Here is a 21,662-nt window from a genome sequence, read left to right as displayed (position 1 = left end):
AAAGAGAGTAATGATGAGAGAAGGAATAGGGGGTTGATTTCACCACTAACTACATAACAATGGTCAATCACAAATTAACAAGGAAAATTCATACTATGCATGATATAGGGCTCGTCTCACTCGAGTAGTCAAGAAATTACCTCTAAAGAATAAGAATAATCCATCTTCGGTTGGCACGGATCGTCCATCTAACCACTAAGATATGGTACGACCCGTCTTCCCTAGGTATGGATTAGCTATGTCTTTAATAGGATACATACAATCAATGAAAAAGTATAATCCATCTTTGGTTGGTACGAATTGTCTACCTAAATTATACTAAACTAGGGTGTAGTACAATCCGTCTTCCATAGACATGGCCTATCTAACCCTCTTAATCATATGTCAGTTAAAACTGTTATATAACAATCATTCATAAAATCACAGAAAATATTAAGGATTGAGTTCAATCAACATAAAAGACTTTCCAAGACAAGATAAGAAAAGGATTCCAAATTTGTCCAAATTTGCAGTCTTTTATTGCGGGGATATTTTGGCATATAAAATGTCTAAATTAGGAAAAATATATTTATAACATATTTGTTTCATTGCAATCCAAGACTTGAGCAGAAAGTTATGATCAAAACACTGAAACGTGTGCAGAATCCAATTTGAATCTAATCTAATTTTGACTCTTATTGGAGAATTTTCGATCTAGTCATTTCCTTGATTTGATTAAACTTAACCCCATCTTTTAGGTCTTCTATTATGATTGGTTAAATTTAACCATATCTTCTAAGTTTTTTCAAAGTGTGCTTTAAAGCCCAAAATCAATGAAATTAATTGCATGTTTATTTAAAACCTGAAAACAATAAAACAACATAAAATCAAACAAATAACAATGCTAAGGAATTAACATATGCAAGTTAAGGAGCTTGAATGTGCAATATTCGGCGCTTATGAGGATCATCGAATGAATTTGTTTCAAGTTTTTTTTAAGGATTTTTTTTCATACATTTAGAGAATATAATAGGTTTTAGAGAAGTTGCTTTAAGATAGTAGATAAATTGATTTTTCTTTTATTATTTTTCTTATTATTAAAAAGAAAGAGAAGCCTATTTTCTATTGTCTAGTTTTTAAAAAGAAAAAGAAAGAAATGTGTGTCAATGGACGCATTTGTTGAATCGGTATAGATTTGAATTTATTGATTGACCTTGTGTTCACAAAAAAAAAGAAAAAAAAGAAAAAAAAAAATTGACCATGTGTTCGGATTTTATCTTTTTATGCAAAAAAAAAAAAAAAAAAGAAGTAAAAAAGAAAAAAGAAAACACTTGAGGAACATTCGAGTTTCGTAAAAATTTTGATGCCTTCAACTAATTAGTTATTTCTAAAAGGTCCCCATTGCAATAAACTAATTCACACATCCATCCTATAAATATTAGCTTCCCACAAGGAGGGGAGGAGGTAGCTAGTGAGAGAGAAAACGTGAGAAACTTCTCCACGCTCTCTCTCTCTCTAAACTCAAAATATTATACACAATCGAAAGAACCGCTCCCTCCCCCTCTCGCCAAAAACACAAGCATTTTCGTTTTCCTACGTTCACCACAGCGCCTTCACCGTAAGAACACCTCGCACTCTCTTTCCCTCTTGTCTTTTACTATTCTTTTAACTCTATGTGTACCTTTTGGTTCTGGCGGGAACGGAGGTTTTGCACTGTTGTCGGTGGTTTTGATTCTTTTTCCTATTCTTTGTTCGATTTTTCGTGTTAATGGGTTTGATGAATTGCTCAGTTTAATGGGCATTTCGCTTATTGTTAAGTATGGTTGGTCACGTGTAGTATTGGTCTTGTGCTTGGGCTGACGTGTGGCCTTCTCCAATGGGATCCCCAAAACAGAACATTCTAGGGTTTCTTTTTCTTCTGTTAGATGTGCTTCTCTTTTTTATTTGTTGGGTAGCTACGAAAATTTTCCAAAACAAAGATACTTCCATTTGAATATTGGGTTTTGTGTTATTTCCATATTTTTTTTAGATTGAGGATACTCTTACTATGCTGTTGCTGGGAGCTATGTATGCTGCGTTATTGGGTTTCTGTTTTTTTAGCTATGGGATCTTTCTAGCTATGTATGCTGCGTCTTGTATTGAATCAATGCAATTATGTCTAAGACGTCGTTGTCAAACTCGTTCTGGGTTTGTGTCACTGGAAGCGATTTAGCCATTCTTTTTTGATTCGAGGTTTTCTGTATTGACGTATACATTACTTCTTCTTCTTATTATTATTATTTTTTTTTTTTTTTCTTTTCTTTGTAAAAATCTAATTGACATTTCTGAGGATTGCTTAATTAGGAATTTTATTTGCTGTCTCATGTAGGACGCAAATATATCATATCTTGGTGTTTGGTTGATTGCTTGGTCTGTTCTTGTTGTGCTTTGTGATTGCTGAAAAATTGGGGAAAGGGAAATAAAATAGGAAATTCTGATCATATCTAGTATTATGCTGTTTACGTTTCTCAGTGACAGGGAGCGAAAAACTTACCCAACTATAAATGCACCCAATGGGTCTTAAACGTACTATGTGGGAAGGAAGTGTAATTTAAGTCAGAGCTCACTGGCAAAGCTCACCCCAACTAACACATACATTTTCGATGAAACCAAATGAAATGTTTGGATTTCTTTATTATTATATTGCTTGTAATTCTGTATGTAATTTGAGAACGCTACAAATTGTGTTACTTCTTAGGAGGTTGTTCTGAAATTCTCTATGTTGTTGTGTTTGTTCCAGGAAGTGGATACCATACATTTAGGGTCCTTGTGTGGGTTATTCTTACTGGTGGTGGATAGAATTATCACAATGCCTCTATTGAAAAGAAAGCCTTTTTCCTTGGCCGAGCCACCTAAGGATTTGGAGCCTCATGAGCTTGTTTACCAAGTTCGTTTCACGAAAGAGATATTTCAGGATTATCTGTATCCTTTTCTATAGTTCTCGAAACTTACAGTTAAGTTTTTTTTTTTTTGGATTTTCTCTTACTCTTCTTTTGGTTGCTGAGGAAACAAGATACAAGAAAAGATAACATTTCAAGTTTTGCTTGTACTTTTTTCCCTGATTTTTCACATTGATTAAATGAAAAACTTGACTCAATGGAGCCAAATCTTATAAAAAAAAAAAACTTGACTCAATGGAGCCAGATGGTTCTATTAGACTCTGTTGAGTGAAGTTGTTGGGTCCTTATTGATGGGTACTTAAGATCAAAACTGTACACCATTTGAGCAACTGGGTGGGGTCACAGGGCATTTCCATATATTTGTCTATCTTAACCTATATCAGGGAATATTTGAACCGTATAAATCTGTATCGCCGGAGAGTTTGGGCTTGCAAAGTCACTGGGAAAGTTAGCTTGACTTATGAGGAGGCTTTGGTGTCAGAAAAGCGGGCAGCAGAGAAGGTTCAGCAGTTTCCCAAAGAGCTTATGGCACCTGCACTACACGTTATCCAATACAGTAAGCACTCACCAACCCAAATGACAAATAAAAATCTTTTACATTGATATGTTATCCAGCTTTTCTTTTACTGTCATATTAGTTACTAGTAGCACCATTTTTTTAACCTTAAATTGATGTAGCATTTACTGACTTTCAATTGTGCTCTACTTGAGAGATTTATAGGTTTGGTAACATTTTAAAATTAGATGTTTTCTGCGTGTCCCTATATCAGTATTTGCATATGCTTGATTCATTTTGATTTAAGTCGGAGCTTTTTTCTTCCAAATATTTTTTTATTATCTATTCTGTTTTCTATAAAGCATAGACTTTTTGTGTTGTTTATTCCTTTTACGTATTTTGATTAGGTAAATTACTTCGCCTTTTGCTTTTGCGTTTTAGGCCTAGTGTTAAAAACATATACTGCTGTCTCATTGAATACTTGATTCTTTGAGTTTGCTGAATCTGATAATATATGTGAATGTTTTGTTGGACGCTTGTAAGTTTTGGGCCAATGAAGTGCTTCTCGTATCTCTTGAATAATATGATCTTTTGGAAGGTTAAAGCTCCACCTTGTACTGCTTTCTTCACTTGGATGGCATCTTTGGGTAAAATCCTCACGATCAGCAATCTTAGGAGGCAGGGTCTTACTCTTGTTAATTGGTGTTGCTTATGCAAAAAGAACGAGAAGACTGTAAACCGCCTCTTCATCCATTGTGAGTTTACTAGTGATTTCTGACACTTGGTTCTAAACTTATTCGGATTTTTGTGGGTCATGCCTAGCAATATCTTAGAGCTGCCTCATTGTTGGAAGAGTTAAACGATGTGGGGACACTCCAAAGTGGCCATTGGAAAGTTATCACTGCATTATTAATGTGGAGCATTTGGAGAAAGAAATCGACGCCTGTTTGAGGACTGCGAGTTTTAATGTGCCATGTTTAAAATCTTCCTTTTCAAGATTTATCTTAAATTAGGCACCGATAGAAGTGATGCATCCCACCCATTATAGTGATGGCTCCAACCTTTTGTGATTCTCCCATTTAGGATGATGGAATTTTGTTAAATGTTAATACAAAATAGGGATTGGCTACTGGTTTATTAGGTGTGTTTTTGGAGGTTGCAGTTGACAATCTACTGGGGTGGTTGACACATTTTTCCCTGCCACTTGGAGACTGCTAGTTTATCGAAGGCATCATGGGCAGATTCTTCTTTGTTGAATCAAAATCTTGTGAGTTTATCCTCGACTCAAGGGGTATATCACTTTGTATACGAATTATCAAGCGGGGAAACGGGTATCTCCGGTCCGTTCGTTTGGGAATAGGAGTTTTCTTTGCTATTGTTAACAGTGGATGAGGTGGCTTAGCTGAAAAACAGTGTGGGGTTTATTCAAAAAGTTAGACTCACAAAGTGCATTCCTTTGCCAAAGATGCTGCAATTATTACGGTATCTATTTGGCCATTAAGAAGTTTTGTGGCAGCGGGCGGCAGGGTGTCATCCTCCTCCCCAAAGGTAAGCAGAAGTGGGGTTGGAGCAGCTTTGAAGAGGTGTTGCGACGTGAACCATGCACCTCAGGCTGTTGCTTTGCCACCGTTGGCTCAGCTCCGACTAACTATTGGCAGATCGTTTGCTCGGGTAGTCTCTGAACAAAGAACTTTGGCTAAATCGTTCGACTGCCGCTCTGTCACTGCCGACTCAGGTTTGTGCAACTGTGGGCCGATCGTTTTCTTAGGTAGTCTCTAAAAAAAGATTCTCAAGTATTTCAAATCGTACGGTGGAGCTCAAGGGTCCAATGCTTTGTCGTGCTCTTCTTCCTCTCCCCTTGCGGTGGTGCAGCACTCTCGGTAAGCCTGTGTTACCGTTGCAAAATCGTATAGAGCCGACATTTTCCATCCTAATGAAAACTAATGCACAAAACGAGGTGGTGGGAGAAGCACGGTGGGCACACTTATCTTCCCTTCGTGGGAGATACAAAAATCCAACAGAGTCTGTTGTCAGTACTCATCGAAAAAACACGCAGCTGTTATTGTTAAAATTTTGAGTATACGCATAGAGAGGAGAAAAAGACGTGGAATGGGGGAAAGATCAAAAGAACCAAGCGCGGATTCCATGCTAAAACTTGTCCAAAGCCCATGTGAATACTGGGCTTGGAGATATAGTCTATGCTATGGACCCGATGGACATCGGCCAGCATGGGCTAGTAATAGTTAAAGGTTTAGTACCATTTTTCAGGCCCATCTTCTAAACGTTGCGGTCCAGATTTTATCACTCATATCCAGCAGTCTTCTCCCCAGGTCACGGTCTTTTTATGGGCTTCTCTAGTTTCTATCCATAGGCCCAATTCCCTACGAGCTTGAACCCTTTTTTGGTAACGGATGTATGGTTCGAGTTGTGGTTCTTGGGCTGTCTCCATCTATCGGGTGAGAAGCTCTTGCGGGTCGTTCACGGGTCAATGCCAATACTGGTTCTTCTGCACTGCCTATTGATGAGCACCGAGATTCTGGTGGAGCTTGCTTCCAAGTTGGTGGCAAAATTCTTAGAGAGTGACGACGATCTTGGATTTAGTCTCTCCAGCAGTTGAGCCTCCTCCTCCAGAGTCGGTTTTACGTCGCAAATCCTTCCAGAGTTCTCGATCTGTCTCGGATTCTTTTTTGGCTGCCAATACTAGGCTTCCTTCCTTTTCTAAAGGGGGCTCTAGTGAACCTGCTAGCCTGCGTCATCTAGCTATTCAAAGGACTCCGTACACAGCTCCAACAAGGTAATGGGCAATCTGTTTAGGGGAAACATCACAGTCGTCCCTGTGTTGATCGAGCCAGTGTCTGGGGTTTTCCATGACAGCAAAGAGGATGCTCTCTGTTTGGCTACTATGGCCCCTGATTTCTCAAACCCGTAGGACAGGTGGTGATTTCAAACTAGATTAAATGACCCATGTATAGTCTAACAAAATTCCTAGGGCTTTCTTATGAAGGTTTTGAGTAGGAGGTTTCAAAGTTATTATCTGCTATTGAATCAAGTCGTAAAGACCGCTCTGTTACTTCAAGACCTCTCAAAAAAGAATCATGGAGCAAAGTGAAAGGGGTAAGATAACTTATCAACTTGTCAAGCTTAGTGAACTATGACTCTAATAGAAACTTGTCCAAAACCTGTCCACCTTAGTTCTGTGGTAAGGCTCCCACCTCACTATGAATTTAAAAAATCATTTGCTGGAATGTTAAGGGGGTTTAACGATAGCGATGCAGGATAAAGAATCAGTATTAGCAATTTTTTGAAAATTTGCAAGCCTGATGCAGCATGTTTTCAAGAAACTAAGATGGAGAGAATTGACATTGGAATTGTTCAAAGCTCGCAGGGTGGCTCTTTCACAGGTTGGGCGGTCCTACCGGCCTCCAGTGGTATTCTATTAATGTGGGATAAATGTGTTATGGAGTTCATAGAAGAGGCAGTGGGCACTTTCTTTATGTAATGCAAATTCAAATCCGTTTTGAATGAATTTCTCTAGGCTTTCTCAACAGTCTATGGCCTCAATGTTGATTCTGATAAACATTATTTGTGGGAGGAGTTGTCAAGGTATTCAGTTGGTGGGAAGTTATGTGGTGCATTAGAGGAGATTTTAATGATACTCGTTTCTTGAATGAAAGAGTTGGGGTGCCCTGTTTAACTTTTGCAATGTGGAAATTCTCAGAGTTCATTTCAAAGCATGGGTTGATGGATATACCATTGGTTGGAGGTTCTTTTACTTGGTCCAATGACCAAGACCCCCGTTTGAATAGATTTCTAGTTTCTCCACATTGGGAAGAGCATTTTCCAGACTTGATTCTATGTCAAGTATCTCATCCCTTATTAGATCATTTTTCATATTGCTTGATAGCAGAGGTATGACCAGAGGACCATACTCATTTAAATTTGAGAATATGTAGCTGAAAGCAGAAGGGTTTGTAGATCTGGTCAAATAGTGGTGGGATTCATATCAGTTCTTCGGCATTCCCTGTTATGTTCTAGCTAATAAATTAAAACAGATGAAACTTGATTTGAAACGTTGGAATAAGATTTTTTGGAATTATGTTCTTTTTTATTTTTCTATATTTTAGGGGGTTCTCTTGTATACTTACTCCTTGTGTACTAGAGTTACGCTCCTTTGCGCTTTGAATGAATATACATTACTTATCAAAAAAGAAACGTTGGAATAAGGAGGTTTTTGGAAATGTAGAAGAGTGGAAGAAGTCTTTGCTGGAGGAGATCTGAGTTCTTAATTGTTTAGAAGATGAGAGATTGTTGGTTGAAGAGAGAGTTAGGATGGACAAGGTGAAAACTAATTTGGAGAAAGTGGCCCTTATGCAAGAAAGCAGCTGAAGGTAGAAGTCAAGAGTGACCTGGCTAAAGGGGATCACCTTGCTAATTCTCACTGAAGAAACAACTTTATCTCCGGTCATTGCATTGAAGGCAGTGTTACTTCCAATCAAGAGGTGATCAAAGATAGGATTTCGAGTAGACATCTTCAAACACTACTAATTTGGAAAAATCTCATGTTCTGTTTGCAGATGATACACTTATAATATAATGCAGCCAGCGTTCAAATTCATAATTTGAGTCACACAAAAGGGCTGAAGGTGATCCCCTTGCTAATTCTCATTGAAGAAACAACTTTATCTCCAGTCATTGCAGTGAAGGCAGTGTTACTTCCAATCAAGAGGTGATCAAAGATAGGATTTCGAGTAGACATCTTCAAACACTACCAATTTGGAAAAATCTCATCTTTTGTTTGTAGATGATACACTTATAGTATAATGCAGCCAGCGTTCAAATTCATAATTTGAGTCACATTCTTTTGTGTTTTGAGGCCATGTTAGGATTGAAGGTTAACCTCCAAAAATCTAAGTTAGTCGTCGAAGGGGAGGTTTCGCATAAAGAAGAGCTGGTCGATATTCTCAGTTGTAGCATCTCTTCTCTTCCTCTGAAATACTTGGGTCTCCCTCTAGGTGCTCCTCTTAAATTAAAAGTCATTTGGGATGGGGTAGTCATGAAAATGGAAAAAAAGGGTTGGGTAGTTGGAAGAAGATCTACTTGTCTAAGGAGGGCATCTTAATCTCATTAAGAATACATTATACATGCTTCCTACATACTTTTTATCCCTCTTCCCATTACCAGCAGGCATAGCTAGGAGATTGGAGCGCCTTCAGAGAGACTTACTTTGGGATGGTCCAGGCGGGGAGTCCAAAATGCATCTGGTGAATTGGTAGACAATTTTCTTCCTAGTCTCTAGAGGGGCGTTGGGAATAAAAAATCTAATGATGTTCAACAAAGCTCTCATTGGTAAATGGCTATGGAGATTCGGGCAAGAGGGAATCTCTTAATGGAGATAGGTGATTGTTATGAAGTATAGGATCCAGAGAGGGGGTTGGTGTTCAAAGGAAGCTTGAAAACCTTACGGGGGAGAGTCTTTTGAGGAATATTAGAAATGGTCAAAGTGACTTTTTCCAATTTTTTTTTGTTTCCTACAAGGTTAGGGACGATTCTCGCATTCCTTCTGACATGGGGGTGTAATCAGGTTGATTGGTGTTATTTGGGAGCCAATGGAGCATCGGGTGTACTTATGTGGGATAGGAGAGTGGTGGAGAAATTGGAGGAATGTATAGGTAGATATTCGGTTGCTTGTTCTTTCCGCAACATTGGTGATAATGTTTCTTGGGCTTTTGGGGGGGTCTATGGCCCAAATGATGACAGGGATAGGAGGGATTTATGGGTTGAGTTAGCTGGATTGATGAGTTGTTGGGAGTTGCCGTGGTGTATTGGGGAGATTTTAATGTTGTTCGCTTTCCGAGTGAGAGGTCGGGCATTGCCAGTTTCTCAGTTGCTATGGAAGAGTTTTCAGACTTCATCTTCATGCAGAACTTGGTGGATCTACCTCTTCAAGATGGCCAATTTACATGGTCAAATAACCACACATGGTCTAGAATTGATAGATTCTTAATTTCTGTGGAGTGGGAGGAACACTATCCCGAAGTAATCCAAAGGAGGCTTCCAAGACTTCTGTCCGATCACTTCCCTTTGTTTTTGGATTGTGGGGCACCAAGAGGAGGAAAAAGGTATTTTCAATTTGAGAACATGTGGCTGAATTATGAGGGTTTTGTTGTGCAAATCAAAAAGTGGTGGTTGTCTTATGAGTGTTCGGGTTCTCCAAGTCACATTTTGGCGTTTAAACTGAAGGCATTGAAGACAGACTTGAAGAAATGGAATGCTGAAGTGTTTGGTGATGTAGGGAAGAAGAAGAAAGAATTATTGGAGGGCATTTGTGAGCTGGATTCAGTTGATGAAGGCCGAGGTCTAGAGGAGGAAGAGAAGGTTCGCAAGATAGATATGTCTAGAGAGCTGGAGAAAACTCTTCTTTTTGAGGAAATAATATGGAGACAGAAATCCAGAGCTTTGTGGTTGAAGGAGGGGGACAAGAACACAATTTTTTCACAGGGTGGCCAACTCGCGTCGCAAATTTAATCAAGTGGACTCTATAAGTATAGATGGTGAAATCTCCAAAAATCCAAGGGAGATTCAGGAGCATATAGTTCAATTTTACAAAAACTTGTATGTTGAGAATTGTTCTTGGCGGCCAAGGGTAGAGGGCCTTTCTTTTCTTTCAATTGATGAAGATGAGAGTAGCTAGCTAGAGAGAGGGTTTGAGGAGAAGGAGGTGTGGTATGTCATTAGAGATTTCAATGGAGATAAGGCTCTGGGCCCCGACGGTTTCTCTATGGCTTTTTTTCAGAAATGTTGGGATATCTTAAAGCATGACATTATGGCTGTTTTTGCAGATTTTCACTCTCGAGGCAAGTTTGAAAGGAGTTTCAATGCTACTTTTGTCTCTCTGATTCCAAAGAAGAATGATGCTGTGGATGTGAGTGACTTTCGGCCTATCAGTCTTATTGGGGGAATTTACAAGATTATTTCCAAAGTCCTTGCGAACAGGTTTAAATCAGTTTTGGGTAAGATTATTTCAAACACCCAAAATGCGTTCATTGGTGGTCGACAAATCTTGGATTCAGTGCTTATTGCTAATGAATGTGTGGATAGTCAAATCCGTTCAGGGGATTCTGGGTTGTTGTGTAAGTTGGATTTGGAAAAGGCCTATGATCATGTGAATTGGGACTTCTTACTTTACTTATTACAACGTTGTGGCTTTGGGGAGAAATGGAGAGCTTGGATTCGTTTTTGTATCTCTACGGTGAGATTCTCCATCCTTGTCAATGGAACTCCGGCGGGTTTCTTTACTAGCTCTCGCGGGTTGCGACAAGGTGATCCTCTGTCGCCTTTATTATTTGTGGTGGTTATGGAGGCTTTGAGCCGGATGCTGGCTACTGCGGTGGAGCAGGGTTCGATGACAGGCTTTACTGTGGGACATAGAGAGTCAGAGGCAATAGTAGTGAATCATTTATTGTTTGCTGATGATACGTTGATTTTTTGTGGAGCGCAAGAAGAACAAATTCGACATCTGAGGTGCATTTTTTTTTGTTTTGAGGCAGTTTCGGGATTAAGGATCAATTTAGGAAAATCAGAAATTGTTCCTATTGGTGAGGTGGAGGATGTTGAAGGGTTGGCCCAACTTATGGGTTGTCGGGTTGGATCTTTGCCTATGACGTATTTGGGTATGCCTTTGGGTGCTTCTTACAAGTCCGTTCTTACTTGGAAAGGGGTGGTTGAGAAAATGGAAAGGAAGCTGGCTGGTTGGAAGCGTATGTATTTGTCAAAGGGCGGACGGTTGACTCTTATTAGGAGCACGCTGTCCAATCTCCCCACGTATCTCTTGTCGCTGTTCCCTATTTTTGAGGGTGGCTAATCGTTTTAAAAAAATCCAGAGGGATTTCCTATGGGGTGGCATAGGGGATGAGGCCAAATTTCATTTAGTGAAATGGAACAGGATTTGTACTCCGTTGCATTCAGGTGGGTTGGGAGTTCACAACCTCACCCAGTTTAACCAAGCTCTTTTGGGTAAATGGTTGTGGAGATATGGTAGGGAGAGAGAGGCTTTATGGCGTTTGGTGATTGGTGATTGACGCCAAATTTGGGAACCTAAAGGGTGGGTGGTGCTCTATTGAGGTGTCGGGTTCCTATGGAGTAGGGGTTTGGAAATATATCAGGAAAGGGTGGGAGAAGTTTTGCAATTATGTTCGGTTTGTGGTAGGGGATGGGTCATATATCAGTTTCTGGCATGATCGGTGGTGTGGGGAGAGATCTTTGAAGCTTTGTTTTCCAGTTCTGTATAGTCTTGTGAGGAACAAAGCGGCAATGGTGATAGATAATATGGTTGTTCATAATGGTAATATTCATTGGAATGTTCTCTTTACGCGGCAATTCCAGGACTGGGAGTTGGAGATGGTGCTCTCTTTCTTCGAGCGGTTGTACTCCACTCCGATTCAACAAGGAGAGGGTGACAAGTTAGTTTGGAACCTCTCTACAAGGAGCTATTTTGAAGTAAGGTCATATTATGAAGCACTTAGTAGGAAAGAAGGTCCATCATTCCCGTGGAAGAATATTTGGTGTGCTAAGGCTCCGACAAGGGTGGCGTTCTTTGTATGGTCTGCAGCTTTAGGTAAAATTTTGACTCATGACAATCTGCGAAAGAGGAATATTGTGGTTATTGAGTGGTGTTGTATGTGTAAAAAGAAGGGGGAGTCTATTGATCATCTGTTACTTCATTGCGACACCGCCCGTGAGCTTTGGAGTTTTATGTTTTCTTTATTTGGAATTGAATGGGTCATGCCACAATCGGTGCTGGGTTTGTTGACTACTTGGGGTGCTTCTCGAGGGCATGGCCTAGCAAAGAATGTTTGGCGTTTAGTTCCTCACTGTGTTTTGTGGAGCATTTGGAGGGAGCGGAATGCGAGGCTTTTTGAAGATGTCGAGACTGTAATGGTAGTATTAAGGAAGCGTCTTCTTAACACGCTATATCTATGGATAGCACCCCATCTTTGCCACCTAGGTGTTTCTACTTTTGTGGACTTTCTTAATTTATTAGTTGTTCCTCCCGTTTAGGGGCTCTCTTGTATACTTCCTGTGTATTAGGGTTGCGCCCCTCTGCGCTTTTTATTGAATTTTAAATTACTTATCAAAAAAAAAAAAAAAATGACGTGTGGTGCGGAGAAGAGGCTCTTGAGTACTCATTTTCAGAACTTTATTCTATAGCCCGTAACAATGAGGCCTTAGTGTCAAAGTAGTTGGATCTCTTTAATTCTCTTATCTTGTGGAATTCGAGCTTCATTAAGGCTGTCCAGGATTGGGAACTAGAATATCTTAACTCCTTTCTCAATCTATTGTACTCGAAACTCATCCGGGAGGAAGTGGATAGAATATTGTGGGCCCAAGCTAGCAACCATGGTTTCCTAGTGAAGAGCTATTATAAAACGTTACAGACAGGAAAGCATTATTCATTCCCCTGGAAAAGTATTTGGAAGGTTAAGGCCACTCACATTGTTTTCTTCTTATGGACAACATCAAAGGGTAGAATCCTCACAATTGATAACCTTAGAAAGCGGGATTTCTCTCAAGCTAACTAGTATTGCCAATGCAAAAAGAATGTGGAGACTATTAATCACCTTCTCATCCATTGTGAATACACTATTGACCTCTAGCATTTGGTTCTTAACTTATGGGTTTCTTGGGCCATGCCTAGTAATGTCTTAGAACTACTTAATTGCTGAAAATTGCAAGGGCAGGGACATCCCAAAGAGGCAATCTAGAAAATTATTTATGCTTTAATGTAGAGCATTTGGAGAGAAAGAATCGGCGTCTTTGAGGACTGCGAGTCCAACGTGCTTTCTCAAAAATCCTCTTTTCTGAGATCTCTTTTCGATCAGGTTGTTGTACATGTTCCTAACTTAGTGGATTTGGTAGATTTGATTAATGTTTTAGATTGTAGAAGCTTCAGGGTGTTTGGCTCTCATATACTTTTCGTGTACAGGGGTTTGCCATTTTCTTTCAATAAAATTGTTATTCATTTAAAAAGAGAGTCAGATTTGATACAATTTACATTGTTTGAGTACTATTGCGTATCCTCTCATATAGCCACACAGCAATGTAATTAATCATTAAGACTGTTGTTGTGACACATCAATCTTACTAACTATCCATTTAATCAATTACATGTCACCCAATACACTGCAAAAATCTTATGCATGAATATCAAACCAATCCACAAATGTATTCTGCATATTCAACGGTTAAAATTGTGTGGGGGTCTAATGCAAAAAGTTAGAGACCGCATTTTAGAAAATTTGGGTCTGAAGACATCAGTAAATCCAATTCAGATGTGTATCCATCTAAGAGCAATTTGTTCATGTCTGATTGAGAATAGTAAAAAAATCTGACATTGCATTTTCACATGACTAATGTTTACATATGTTTGAATATGCAACAAGATCAATCATCTTGATCTCCATTCTCATACTGCACTACCTGTCATCTCCATAAAACAATCATAAGACCCTTCTCGGTCATGATTCCAGTTCACTTAGCATGAATTGAACGTACTTATCAAAAAAAAAAAAAAAAAATTTAGCATGAATTGAATGTTCATTATATGGGCACCAGGTGCTGCTTTCTACATTCAAATATTAGAATGTAGTGTTAAATGTTCGACAACATTAAAACCAGTTCCAAACAAATGTACATGCTAACATCAACCATCATTTCTCTATCACCATCACCATCACCAGCATTTTTTCGTCTTTTGGGTGCGGAAATAGTAGTTCATTTTGCAGAATTTACTTCATCGAAGCAATAAGCATTTTAAGGCATTATGATAATGGGATTTTACAACTCAGCAAAGTCAATGTGCTTTACTATGAGATCAAACATAGAGTTTACAACAGCAGGAGAATAAAAGCAATGACACAAAAGTCCCACCATTAATTTCAAACACCAAGAATGGGAACATGGTACTATTAGGATCCAAGAGACTAAATTGAATTAGTTTATAACTATCTTTCATTTGGCAAACAACAGGCTTCACGGAACCTATAGAAAATAAAATCAGCTTTTGTCCAATTTGTACAAAAATTACAGTATAGTACAATATTAACTTCACGAGGCTCTAAATTGAGAGTTACTGTACTCCTTTGGAGGTAGGTTTGGGATTTTGCCTAATGGGCCTCATACATTCCTTTCCTCCAATTAAAATTACTTAACAAAAAAAAAAAAAAAAGAATCCCTGAGGCTTCCAAAAAAAAAAAAAAAGTACTTGGAGGGAAGAGCGGCCGCCCCCACGCGGGAGAAGAAGAAAACAAAGAACAACTTTAAAACCTTTTGATCTGTTCCACTACTAACAAAACAATCATATAAATAAATGCATTCCTTCATACTTCACACGGCTTATATGTTCATTTCTGAAAAACTTAATAGTGCTGAATGATGTCATTCAACCCATTGATCCACTAATTGACCGTCTCTCAACCCTTCCATCCTCTGAGATTAGAATTCGAGACATCATTTGGAGCCACATAACTTATTCAAAGTGTCAACCAAATTTTCACTCCCCAACTTCTTGTCAAGCAATCAGGCTAATCTACCAACTTAAACTGCTTTTTTTTTTTTGTAAGTAATCAACGAATATCATTAAAAGTGTAGAGCGATACACATGAAATATACAAAAGGAAACACCTAACTAGAATGAGCAAAAAGAACAAGGAAATCATTATAACTAATCATCAAATGAGACTCATAAGCAGCTGTCCATAGATATTATGTTTTGAAGAATAAGGACTTAATCTCCTCCAAAGTCTTCTCTCGATCCTCAGAACTTTTGTCATTCTTGTCCCTCCATAATCACCATAATAGTCATTGCTAATCTCAAAAAATTTAAAATCTCTTCATATAACTAGTTCTATCCAACTTAGTTACAGAAGTTTGTGGAAATCTTGTGCAAACCACAAGATTATTCTGAAAGTTTACAAGATCAAAAAATACGAGATTGTATTAAGAATTATGTACAAAAAAAATATTAGAATATCCTCCGGTATTGAGGGAATTGCATGTATAGAGATTCAAAAAAGAATCGATCTCGATTGTATCGTACTATGTGTCATTTAATATCCTAAGGAATCCCCTATCCCTGGTTCAAGTTCAAATCTAATTTTAAATAAATGGAGGAATTTCAATGAGTACTTCATAAAATATTAGTTGTTGTATGATTTAAATATTTAATGGTGAAATGATTTTTTTATGAATAATAATTTATTAGAAGAAAAGGCAAAGCCCTCATATACGTAAAGTACACAAGAGATGCAACCACCCTAATGGTATCAAAAAGCTAATGGGTGAGATTTATAGCTGAACCCACTTAGCTATAAGAAGGGTTCTTTTGGAGCATGTTGTTTAATTGTTGTGTGGATGTTACAAAATAGCGTGCATTTAGGATTATAAAATCCTTGCCATGGGTCTTTAGAGGTCTGACTGTTTTCCCTCAGATAAGCTTTCTCCTATTTGAATTCCTTGGGACACTAATGGGGGATTTGTGGAGACCGGACTTGCAGTGATAAGCTTGAGGCATGTGAGTGTGTTAATTCCATATAAATGTAAGTTATTGAGCTATCCATATCTTTGGAGGTTTTGGCAAAATATCATGGATGTTGAAAACAAAGCTGTCCGTTAAGAAAGAGAATCTAGATACATGCTTGTCACGAGTTGATTTTTCTAGTGTTATGCACAGGTTGCTTGATATTTAGATCAAGCGTGTTGCTGGGTAATCATCAGTCAAACTCTTTTTTTTCAAATAGTTATCTGCATCATAGTTGCAATCCTGAGGCAGTCCAATATCCCCTGATCTTTTGTTTTGCAGGTATGCTGTCATTGAAAGATCTTGCTCATGCAATAGCTGAAAAGTTGCAGGAACGCTTGTTTGTAGGCGCTGAATTGTATGGAAGGAAGGACAATGGTGTATTTCTATGCAAAATATCAAAAGTTCTAGAGGAAGCTCCTGACAAAATCCAATATGAAGTGGCATGGCTTGATAAAAATAAAAAAGTAATGGAAAGGTCATTGCTAAATAGAGAAGATTTGATACACAAGAAGCTTCCCTTTAGTAGAAATGTTTTGAAGTCTTTTATTCGGGAATCGACATACCGAAGTGCTCCCTGGGTCCTTCATGATAAACTGGCACGAAATCATGGAATTTCGACTGATGCTCCTGAGGAGTTAAAGAAGAAAGTTTTCTTCAAGGATGGACAATTAGTTTGCAATAAGAAGCGAAGGAAAAATGAGGAAGATAGAAAAAGTGACATGGTAATTATATATAGCTTGAGTTTGCTGTTTTTTTTTTTTGCCCCCCCTTTTTTCTATTGGCTGAAGTTATCATGTTATATCTTTTTTCTCATATTTATCATATTCAGGAAGTAAAAGACGATTCTGGAAAAAATAAAAGGAAGAAAATAAAGGGTGAGAGAATTGCAGGTGCTTTTAACTAGTAATTTCTCAAATAACAAATGCGAGGTCTCAAGTCTTAATACATTTTTATTGTCTTCTTGAATATGTAGAAGATGAGCAACCAATGGAAGAACCTACCAAATATCCAATCGATGACCTGTTGGTGCAGCCTTGTGCAGATGATCCTGTTTTCACCAACCGCCCTTCTCCGTCAAGGGACTTCAATATTCCAATGGATTGTCTTGGGGAGCTTATAATGGTTTGGGATTTTTGTTCATCATTTGGTAGGCTGTTGCACTTGTGGCCATTCTGTCTTGAAGATTTTGAAAATGCTATCTGCCACAAGGACAGCAGTCTGATTCTCCTTGTGGAATCTCATTCAGCTCTTCTCCGATTGCTCATAAAAGATGATGGTGAATATTTATCGTCTGTACAGAAAAGAAATCGAAAATTAAAGGTTAACATCCCATTTATACTTTCTTCCATGTTTTCTTTTCTCTTTTGTTTTGTTTTGTTGGGGGGTGGGGGAGTGGAGGGATCCATGTGCAGCAGTTCGGACATAGATGATAACAACCCCTGCGTCATCGCTGTAACTTCTCTTTTGTTTGTTATGTTGCTTGACATGTCCTGATTTCGCCTTTCCATTACAGATTACGCTGATCAATTGGACGGAGTATTTGTGCGATTTTCTGGAAATGATCAAACTTCCTGAATTATGCACTTATACAGCAACTATTAAGCGGGGACATTATGGTCTTCTAGATACTCATGCTAAATTGGGAATCTTACGAGAATTGGTTAACCAAGCACTTCAAACAGATATTTTTAGAGAGAAATTGGATGAGTTAATTGAACAGCGGCAGGAACTTGGGGCCACAAGAAGGGGGGAGGCATTAGAAGAAGCTAGAAAGAAACGGGAGGACAAGGAACAGTTGAAGGCTGAGTCTGATGCCAATGGAGTAATGGATCGAAATGTTTTGGAGAGAATAGGAGGTGTAGCGGCTAATGATGATCACAGTAAACAAAACGGTCACATAGAAAAGAAAAGAAATGGGAAGGTCCTTTTATCTCAGCAGGACAATGCATCGGAGAATTGGTGTTGATCTTTCTTACCCTAGTATAAGTATATTTAATGATTTCTTTTGATCGGAGGTTCATATTTTTTTTTTTTTCTTCCTATTTTTTAAAGCGAGAGCAAGTTTGCAGACACCACATGGAAGAAAAAGATCAAGAAGCAGAAGCAGAATTTAGATGTGGAGGTCCCAGCAGATAATGGCAAAGATTCATCTAGGAAGGATGGGTTGAAACAATTGAAGGATGATAAAAAGGACGCAACTGAGAAAAAGAGTAAAGAACAGAGGGTTGAATTCATCTCCTTACTCCTCTTATTGGATGTGATTTGTGCTTGCATGTGTACGTGTTTTCTTATCATTGTTTATAACACAGAGAGAATATTATGAGCGGGAAATGGAGAAACGAGTGATACACACCAGCTCGTTGGGTAGAGACAGATTCTATAACAGGTATTGGTGGTTTCGTCGCGATGGGAGGATATTTGTTGAGAGTTCTGACTCCAAGGAGTGGGGATACTACAGTAGCAAGGAAGAGGTATTATAGTTGCATAGCTACTTTTGTGTTTTTCTCATATTTTTGTTAATTCCATTTTGACATTCTTGTTCAGCTTGATTTGTTGATGGGTTCACTGAACGTCAAGGGTGAGAGAGAGAGGGCACTTAAAAAACAGCTGGAAAAATTCTATAGCAGAATATGGTGAGTTAGTCATTGACTTTTCTTTAACGAGAAATAGGTTCTTAGAATACCTTCTGACTTCTTACTATTTTTGCAGTCATCAGTTTGTTTTCCTTCTTTATTATAGATTTTGTTTCTTTGTTATTACTCTCTTTTGCCTATTGTTGTGGCAAACATGAATCTGTTTAGTTTTCCTTTTGTGTGTGCATACATCCACACACAAATTCCCATGCTTATGCATTATATACACATACAAACACACGTGTGCACAGTTACACCTGCCTATATGTGTGCACATTGGCATGTACATATATACATGCGTATGCCTTTAGGCATGTAAATGTTTGTACTAGACGAACTTTGTTTTTTTCCTTGGTAAGGAAGACAACTTTGCCAGGGGGACTTAAACCCAAGTTTCACAATGTTCTGAAATCAAAGGGCGGTGAAAAAGATGCCCTTCTCGTATATAGGAAGAGTATCAAATCTAAAATTATTTTTCCTACAATGTGAGGGTCCTCAATCAATTGAACTGGTCTAGAGGGATATTTGGTCCCGTCGTATCTGGGAGATTCTGGGGAGGCACCCTACCTTTTATGTTATGGCTGAAGGAAACAATAAGCCTGCTGCTGTTAATATGAATGAAAACAAGTAGAATCATCTTGTGTTGAATACAAGGCTTTGTTTGCCACAGAGGGTGGGTCAAACATTTTGTCACAGTCGTAGTTACTAATAGTTCCAAGATTTATCCCTTTCTGCTCTGATTGTTGAATGATACAACTGTTTTTCACAGCGCCGAGCTCCAAAAGAGATCAAAGGACTTGTCTCACAAGATTGCATTGGAGGAGGCTATCCTTCGAAGATCTACTCGTGTACGGGCACCACCTAGGGAAAATCCTGCTAATGCTTTCCTTAGGTACGTCAACAAGTGGAAGGAAGACTAATTGGGGTTTGAGTTTGGGCTTGGAAATTATAGTTCTATTTAATTTAGCTTAGTCATTACTCACTGTAGGATGAGTGAGGATATAGAGTTTTTTCTATGACTCAAGAGGTACTTGCCCATTATTTTCTTTGGCGGGAATTTGTTAGTAGGGGGGGCCAGTGATGGAGTAGTGGCGTAGGGGACATGGAAAGGAAAGGGGGGTGGTGAAGTTTTTCTTGACCCATTCCTAAATTTTGTAAATGCCCTTTTTGGCTTTTGTTATATGATGGCGATTGGCGAATGATTACAACATTCACAAGGATGTTCTCTCTGTAAGACTCTTTAACAAATGCTAATTCAAAACTCGTCGTAAACTTTGCTATTTCAAATGGGCCAAAATATTCCCATGGCGATAATCTAAATGGACCAAAACAGATTCTGATGTTAAAAGCAAGTATCGATAGGTAACGATAATAGCTTCAAAGGCTCAAATGTTAAGCAAGAAGCACAAAAATAAAACATATTCGGATTGCTTTCATTTAAAACAGACCAGCCTTTAGCTTGATTTGAATTCGAGCCAGAGTGAAGGAATGGTCCTCCTAGAATTAATTTAACTTGGTAACTCAAGATGCAACAACTTATTGAAACAATAGGCTGTCATATCAGAATTCGGAATTCAAAAGAAGCAGAACTAAGCAGCTTAGATTAAATCTCTGAGGATTCATTCAGCTAAACATACGAAACCTCATATGCATGGATAAACTAGAGCTATGCAAGCTAAGGGCCTTGGATTCAAGTGAGAAAAGGTTCCTTCAAGGAATTGAATTAGATGTAACTTAAATTAACCACTGCATTTGGTTTAGAAACTCCAAACTCTACTTTAGTACGTACAAGATCTAGAAGCAAATGCTGAAAAAGAGGAACTAATATCAGCGCCTAAAAAAGTAGCACTAAGAAATGATATCAAATCACAACGAACATTTTGTTTCCAATACCCTTCTTATTGGGCAAGTGTATTGTGACTGTTGGATCATCCTTCTTCACTAGTTCATTACAATCCTATTTTCACTTTTACAAACATACTTGACCTATGCTAAGAATCATATATTAATATTTTTTTTAATAATTCGTATAAAAATCTCATGACCCTAAACAATAGACAACTTAAACAAGAAGTCAATCAATTGAAAACTCAAGTCATATTTTCAAAAGTCACGATTCTTTAACAGCTTTTCCTTGATCTAAAATGTTTGAGTATAGATAAATTTTCAACAAAATATTCTTGTTTGAAAGATAGTTGACCATTCAATTGCAATGTAAGGTGGGGTTTAAGCACTATAAATTGTTGTTTGTTTAATTTTCAAACCAAAAGATTTCTTGACTGTGAGAAACTCGATGGCTAGGAAGTATATGAGAAAACTTATAGTGATAATGGAGTTAATTATGCTCATTCTTATTAAGGTTCAAGCTATGACCTTGTCCTTCCCTCTTCTCACCTTGATAATGTTGATAGTCCATTAAATAAGTGTTAAAGCATTTTCAAAATTATATGTATATATATTTATTTTGTGTATGTTTCAAAGTGAATGTATTAAAGAGCGTTAATTGAAAAGAGTCCCACATGAAAAAAATAGAAAGTGTAGTTGACATTTATAAGGCTCAACACACTTTAAACACTTAAAATAATGCTTGGGTGTATGGACTTATGTGTATACTCTCATACGGTGCCAAGCACTGGATGCACATGCACGCGTGTGATAGTGGGTCGTAAGGCGCTAGTGGCGCCTTGATGCCGTACTTAGCACGAAACATCGGAGCGATCTAATGGTCATGATCACATTCAATCTGGTGGTTTGATATAGAGCAAAAGATGCATCTTAGGTAGATCCAGTGGTTGGATTTACTGGACCATCGCCAAAGTAAACTGTAAGGTCAAATTAACTTTGATTTAAAGGTTGAGATTAAATAATAACGATCTAATGGTTATTATTAAATAATCATTGATAGTTATTTGATCTGATGGTTAGAATTAAGTGTCTGTTAAAATAGTAGTTTATGACTATTACTTTAGCAATTATGGACAGTTGGATTAGGAGTTAATAAATAAATGTTCAACACAATACGGAAGCAACTGTTGTCC

At 38.2% G+C, this 21,662-nt stretch overlaps 1 protein-coding gene across 2 annotated transcripts; it reads left to right on the top strand.

Annotated features, from left to right (window-relative positions):
* The first annotated feature begins 1,456 nt into the window (after window positions 1–1,456).
* On the top strand, window positions 1,457–19,911 carry LOC133857305 (uncharacterized). Of its 2 annotated transcripts, none has more exons than XM_062292521.1 (11): window positions 1,457–1,597; window positions 2,759–2,940; window positions 3,302–3,474; window positions 16,271–16,713; window positions 16,821–16,866; window positions 16,965–17,311; window positions 17,505–17,950; window positions 18,044–18,215; window positions 18,301–18,462; window positions 18,536–18,624; window positions 19,394–19,911. In XM_062292521.1, the coding sequence occupies exons 2-11, from the start codon at window positions 2,828–2,830 to the stop codon at window positions 19,542–19,544; spliced, it is 2,142 nt and encodes a 713-aa protein (XP_062148505.1). In that variant the 5' UTR covers window positions 1,457–1,597; window positions 2,759–2,827; the 3' UTR covers window positions 19,545–19,911. The 2 variants fall into 2 exon arrangements, with proteins under 2 accessions (XP_062148505.1, XP_062148504.1); XM_062292520.1 differs by having other exon boundaries at window positions 16,821–16,881.
* Window positions 19,912–21,662: the final 1,751 nt, after the last annotated feature.

This window comes from Alnus glutinosa, chromosome 14 (genome assembly GCF_958979055.1).
Source record: "Alnus glutinosa chromosome 14, dhAlnGlut1.1, whole genome shotgun sequence".
Lineage (NCBI taxonomy): Eukaryota > Viridiplantae > Streptophyta > Magnoliopsida > Fagales > Betulaceae > Alnus > Alnus glutinosa.
This window is presented reverse-complemented; position numbering and strand designations above follow the sequence as displayed.